Below are 7,194 nucleotides of genomic sequence, written 5' to 3'. Positions count from 1 at the left end.
AAATTGTCTGAATGTTCTGTTTTAAGAGCATGATACACTACTCAAGTTGAAAAAGCTAGATGTCAACAAAGTACAATATTTCTGGCAATAAACGCAGGAATTGACCAAGTGACCATTTTACACAAACTGTTATCGACGCCTTTCCTTTATCGTGTTCCAGACTTTGTTGTGAGCAAAAAGCGAGCGCCAAATTGTATTCGAGAAAACGCAAAATTCAACGCTTGAAACAGGCCTTATTATGCGATGCCCGATGTTACTAAAAGATGTTAGATACAACCACATTTTACGTAGTGATTAGCCGCTGACCGTGCGAGTACGGGCAGATTAAGAAAAAAGGTACGTTTGGCGTACATATGGATTTAATTTTAAAAAGACAAAATACTATTAACAAGTCTTCAATTTACCTATTGATATTATTCTAATTGAGAGTTAAGCACAATCCCTAATTAAAATATTCATAATCACTATACATAAATTTAAAAGTTGCTTTTTATCGAGGATATAAAGTGAATTTAACTGAATGAAAATGAACTATTAGTTTGAAAAATTTACGATAATCGTAAAACTGAGGGAAATGAGAGCAAAGATGAGCCTAACGTCCATGGTCCTAGCTTTATACTGTTCGATCACTAATGTTTTACTCGTATTCTCTTACCTCTATGGTCCTAGCTTTATACTGTTCGATCACTAATGTTTTACTTCTATTCTCCTACTACCTCCACCGTCTTTATACCGGCTGATTTTTAATGTAATAGTTCTACTCCCATCTGTCGAAAATCATTTGACTAAGAAACACACAACTTGAATAAAAATTTTTTATATATTCATAAATATACCAAATAATAATTGAAAACCATATTTAGGGTTGATACAGTATGAAAAAAATCGTATACAGTCAAGAAACTTAGACACTTCTCAAAAGCCAAGACCTCTTGTATGTGAAGACACATTTACGACCTTTCCTTAGCGGAGGTGAATACCAAAACAACTTTCACAAACAACATTATAAACTGTTGTAAGCGGTTGCACTTGATCTATTTTCAGTCAAATTAGTAATTATCCCAACTAATTGACATATTATGGTATATAAATAGATGTTGTTTTGTAATGCATGTAAATTCCTTCGTCTCCTTCATTTTTCTTCATGAACCACTATAGTTTCTTCTCCAGGTTTGCGCATTTATGTTCCTCAAAGAAAATTTTTTCATGTCATGTGAACTTTAAGCATTGTGTCTGTACAATGACAATATACATGATGAATTTGTTATATGATAACGTCTATGGACTCAAACGTTTCACTGTACAGATGTTGGACTTTTCAGTCGTTATCAAGCATATAATCATATTTCAAAACATTGTAAAAACAGTCATATTTAAAAAAAATTTTATAATTATGTAAAAAGTAACAAACATCTCATAAGCTGACACCTCCGACAAAAGAACACCAAGTCTTGGTCTCAAGGGTGTCCTTTTACGGTAAGTTCGATTGCATTCATTGAATATAAAAATGCTTTAAAACGTCTATGCCTATATAGAGTAAAGAACGTACTGAATTTTCTTCCTTGATGTTTTCCATCGTTACAAACATTTGCTGGCACGGATGAAACTATCAAACACAATAGTGGTCATTTTACGAGCGTGATTAACACTATCGTATCTACGTCATTGCATTGAATATTAAAGTTTATTACATGTTTTTTTGCTATGACATGATTTCTTTGCACGAAATTTTCAAAACATGTCTCGCATACATTTTACTTTTCTTTCAAGGATTAGGCATGGAAATTTTTTGTGAGAGAAAATTTCTGGTTTATGGTCCGTTATTCATGGGTATTCAGTTATTCCTGAAATTTGAAATGTCCCATGAAAACAGAGAACAGGAAATATTTTCCCTTGATTTTATACAGTAAAAGAATAAAATTCTTATACCGTAAAAGAATGAAAATGCAAATTAAGAACTTTCAAATACACTAAATGAATGAATCGAAATCTTCCCAGTCACATAGACTTCAAGCAAGACAGACATGAAAGGTGAAAGCATGTACAGGATCGCATTTAAATGTTGGGTTACGGTTGAAGTAACAGTCATTTTTGCTATTTGTAGCATATTTTATTATATTCCAGGTGAGAAACCTACGTTGTTTATATGTCACGCCTTAACCATAGCAATCATTCGTTTCTTCGGTCATTTTTTCCTGTAATGAAGGCAAATAAGCTCAAGCTAAAATTTACAAACCTTACAGATGTAAAATTTTATAAACTAAATATACAGATAGCAGAAGTAAAAAGCTTGTAAGCTCTGTAAAGGGGGCCTAAAATTTAGACCTTGCAGAACAATGGTCAAGCTAGTAACGGTAGATCAAATTGCTTTTACAAGTTCACATAAGGTTTAGGGTTTGTGCTCGAGAATGGTATGAGAAAAGTGACGGGATTAAATATCCCTAAAACCAACTACTGGGAAACATTTCTTGGATGGGAAATGTTTAAGTCAGTTTGGAAATCAAGAGTTGTCGATATTACAAAGGAAATGCGAAACGGACTGGAGGCACAAAATGTTCCCTTGGTAACACCCGATGGAAAGAAATGTGTGCGTTTACTTGATTTACTTCAAGCTGAGAGAGCATTAGTCGTGTACTTTGGCAGTTGTAGTTGCCCAGTGTTTATGAATAAACTCAAAGAATTTGGTGTTCTAGCTCAAGACTTTTGAAACTTATTTCTGATTCATTTTTGTATACAATACGTAATACAATTATATGTCTTTCAATACTGGCTCCTTAAACATATCCATACTTTTGTCGTTGTATATATTGAAGAAGCTCATCCAATTGATGGATGGTCTTTCAAGGTAAATTCTTTTATTTCTTCAACATAATTTTGAATTGATGAAAATCGTAGAGTTATATTATAGCTACGTTATTCATTTTGAAGAAGAGTTTTTGCAGTATAACATGAAAGAGAAATTAAACGGCTGCAGCAATTTCGTGATTTCTAAAACATTCTTTGTATAACCATAATAATAATAACGAAGCATATAAATTTCATCAGGTAAAAATCTTTTGCAAACACTCATAACATTTTAGTAGGCTATATAGCCAGACAATATGTTCTGCTGACATAATAATAGCTTTTTTATCTTACTGATAAAATGGGACCTTTTCAAAGGCAGAAATAGTGAACTTCTGTTGAACTATACTTTCATTAGGCAAAAACAAAGATGTTGTTTGAAAAGAATCGTCCCTTTCATTATTTGACAATCTTTTGTGTAGAGAAAACATGTCTTAAGATTTCTTGATAAAGTCATGAAGGAAGCTAATTTCACTTCATTTTAGAATAACTTTATCAAAGTACGAAAGCATCGAAATCGATATGAAAGATGCAAAGCCGCGCAAAAGCTACATGAACTCAATCTTCAATGTCAAATAATGGTAGATACAATGGACGACAATGCAAATGTGGCCTTTGGAGCGTTGCCTGAGAGACTCTACGCCATCGAAGATGGTAAAGTCGCATACGTGGGCGGACAGGGACCAATGAATTCATCAATGAAAGCAGCACGTGACTGGCTAGAGTCATATCGCGAGAAAAACACATTTAGAAGATGGACAATCTAACCCAGCCAGCAAGAACTGTACAGAATGCAAGCTTCGTATAATGACATTTTGACATATTTTGGCCTTGAGGTTTAGACTGTTGTTTCTTTATCCCGAAACATTTTTTAAGCGATTGACAATGCCCTAATGTAGGATAATGTACAGATATGGAAAAACATATTTCAAAAGTGAGATTTTTACAAGGATGGGTCGACAAAGGAACTTTGAAAACATATACACATGCATATTTTTCTTGTAACTTACAAAAGCTTAAAGCTACAAGACAATGTAGGTTTCTATTCTTATAGTATATCTAAACGTGGATCATGAATTCAATTTAAATGAATCGACTGTTAGGAGCAACCAAAGTAGAACATGCATATATATTTGAGATCACTGGGGAGTTTTGGTCAAAACAGGCAACCGAGGCAATTGAAATCTATCGCAAATACCAGTTTTTGCATGTCAATACTTGGGCATCATTTAAGGTTAATGGCAAAAGTTTTAAGTCGTAGGATAGACATGCAAACCTGCCACTTTTAAATCATTTTATAGACAATAGTGATGGAATTTAGTATGGATAAGTTTAAGGAGCCAGTATTGAAAGACATATAATTGTATTACGTATTGTATACAAAAATGAATCAGAAATAAGTTTGAAAAAGGTAGAAACATTTTTATGAGGTACAGTTAACGCTCTTGAGGGCATTTGCGTGAAAGTTATATACTTAATGTGCAAGAGAGAACCAATAATTTAAATATGCAAATGATACAATGGTTGGCTACAAGCGCAAGCCAAAAACTAAGTTTCAAACGACTTTCTCTCCCTTACAATTTGTAATAGACCGTATAATTTCACCATTCAACTGTCAAAAAGAACTGCTCAATTTTCTTATTTTATTTGGGAAGACGTTATAGCCTATAATACAAATTTACATTCTGTTGTTAATCATATTTAACCACGGTTAGATGTCCTACAACAGTCACAAATGACATTTGACGTATATATATATGTTTGTAGATGTAGATCACCCATGACAATAAAGTCCTAAGAAGGACTGTTCGTGTTGATGTTGACTGACGTTTCGACAACCTTAGCGGTAGTCATCTTCAGAGTTCCCAGGTTCAAACCATTCACTTTAAGACATATATAGTCGAACTTCATTCCAACAGCACTTAGTGAAAGAAAAATTATTTAGTGGATAAGAAGAATCTAGACAAATTACTGAATTATACGTCCAAAGCCACGAATCAATGTTGAATGTCGTGGAATGGTATTGGTAAGGTCGAAAGATCAATGCTACTCCAAAAGCGAACTAGCTAGTGAAGTGGGTTACAGCTAAAGAAATGTCAGTGACTATGTAGAGAGTAAGAACTGTGGAAACTATGGTCCAAAACTAAAATCCCAAGAATGAACAGTGGGAGAGTACCCACATTGCTTGGGGAAATTATCACGTGACAGCCTAAAATCCTTCATAGGTAGATAGCATGGCTGGAGGAAGGCTTACCAAATACTGTTTAGTTGGTGGTTTTCATTGATTGACTTTACACTCTCCAGCAATTGACCATAACGGCATGTTTTGAGTTTTTTTTAGTGTATAATTACAATGTTTATTATACATTGAAATATTTACAAATCACCTACAACTCATTTCACATATTTTATTAAAACAGAGATAAAATATTTTGGTGTAAGTAAGTTGTTATTGAGAAAGCGTAACGTTATTGTGAAGTGGTTTTACTTTATGGTTTCTTGATAGCCCCACAAGTAATGGCGGACCTGGATTCTTAATTTTAACACCGCCAAGAAAAAAAGAACCGCTGGTTTTGTTTATAAACAGTTTAGGTGAAGAAAATGTTGAGATTGTCCCCTCATTTTTCATATGCTTAACGCTCTCTTTAGAACAATTTATAGGTGATGACTTTTTCTCGTTTGTACTAACAATAGGGGTGCATTTGTAGTCGGATGACTCTTTTTAAAATAATTGTGTATCAAAAATTTGTTATTATAAGCACTCGCCAGAAGAAAAATTAATAAGAATAACACGAAAGACAAGCTGCGAGCAAATGCAATTACGTATGTATCAAACTGTTTTGATATTTTGATTGTATAATCATGCCAACTGCATTTTGGTTATTTCATTATATGCAAATAGGACACTTGAAATTAATGACAATTTTTATAAATACAAAAATAAAGCCTACCGGAAAACATATGACTCCCACCAGACATTTTCTTGTCGTTTATCAGGCTCACAATTTTCTCTTCATTGGAATCACTTTCGACATCATTGTCATGAATCTTGTTCACTTTAGCACTACTCTTATCGCAGGTATCACGTGCATCATCATCTTAATTAGATTAAATGAGTAAGAGAGCAATCAGCATTATATGTACATGGTACTGCATCTTACATAATAATGATCATGTATTTTCATTTTGAATCACACACTACAATACCATGCAAAAAGTTAATTAGAAAGTTCATCAAACTATTAAAAGTAGTACTACATTCAACACATCACTATCTTCATAGGTACATCACTATCTTCATATGTACATCACTATCTTCATCCATACATCACCACCTTCATAAATACCCACTCCACTTTTATGTATCCCCACCCTACCTTCATACATCCTTACCATCACACATCCAAACCTTCATTCATTCACAACTTGATACATCCTTAACTTTATAAATACCCACCCTTATACATACACACCTTCATCCATACACACCTTCATATGTCCGCACTTTTAAACATTCCTAATTTTAAGGCTACCCAGTTATAACTGTGATTGATGGATATATGCTACTATGTGCCTAAATTCAACAGTTAAATTCAGACCACTAAGAGTGGTGACTAGTCTATAAAACTCTGAGAAAATCCTTCTCTGTCCTCATTTAGGACAGTATAACAAAGTTCTCATATTCAAAACTTGTGCTTTTGACTGATTACTCTGTAAACATTATGAGTTTAAAATTAAGGGCTTTGTGATGGGGAAAAAGAGTCTTACTAAAAATGTGAATTTGAGGTCAATGTAAGACAGCATTATATAATGCTTAACAATGAAAAACTTTAAAAATTCTAAAATCATTGTTTGAATTGGATTTACTTCATTACTGCGTAGATTAGGGCAGCTTCCCAACCTTTTTCCTCTTGCCATGTAAACATTTTTTCATTTATAATTTTATGAATTTCACTATTTATTTTGATATGACTGCTTCATTTTGTCCAACATCATTATCCTTTCTAAATTAAGGTGTACATATTAGTGACAATTCAAGGCGTTCTATATCTCTTTGACAACTGGCACGAACGGAAGGCCTTAAAATGAAAAAAATTAAAAATCATTGAAGAAATTAGTGTGGATTGTGATGTGAGGCAAAACAAAGCTTTTTAGATCTACTAATATCTGGTAAAACAGCATGTGCAATTTTAAATCACGAAAATCTATTTAGGTAGCAATGTGTTTCTGTTTCAATTGACGATATTGCCTGAAAAGATTTTCCAAAAGATTACAGTCATTAAATTTTGTATCGTCCGGTTTACTTTTTTGATTAAATCTAAGGACGAAAACAAATAAATGGATTTTTCT

General features: G+C 33.2%; 1 protein-coding gene across 1 annotated transcript in view; it reads left to right on the top strand.

Moving 5' to 3' along the window:
* LOC124454844 (thyroxine 5-deiodinase-like) overlaps positions 1-3,611 on the top strand; it is a 4,961-nt gene extending 1,350 nt beyond the window's left edge. Inside the window, exons 2-4 of the mRNA XM_047005593.1 lie at positions 2,388-2,684; positions 2,814-2,845; positions 3,330-3,611. Coding sequence (XP_046861549.1) covers positions 2,388-2,684; positions 2,814-2,845; positions 3,330-3,611 — 611 coding nt within the window. The remainder of the gene's footprint in view (positions 1-2,387; positions 2,685-2,813; positions 2,846-3,329) is intronic.
* The last annotated feature ends 3,583 nt before the right edge of the window (positions 3,612-7,194 follow it).

Source organism: Xenia sp. Carnegie-2017, unplaced genomic scaffold (genome assembly GCF_021976095.1).
Source record: "Xenia sp. Carnegie-2017 unplaced genomic scaffold, XeniaSp_v1 HiC_scaffold_3, whole genome shotgun sequence".
Lineage (NCBI taxonomy): Eukaryota > Metazoa > Cnidaria > Anthozoa > Malacalcyonacea > Xeniidae > Xenia > Xenia sp. Carnegie-2017.
This window is presented reverse-complemented; position numbering and strand designations above follow the sequence as displayed.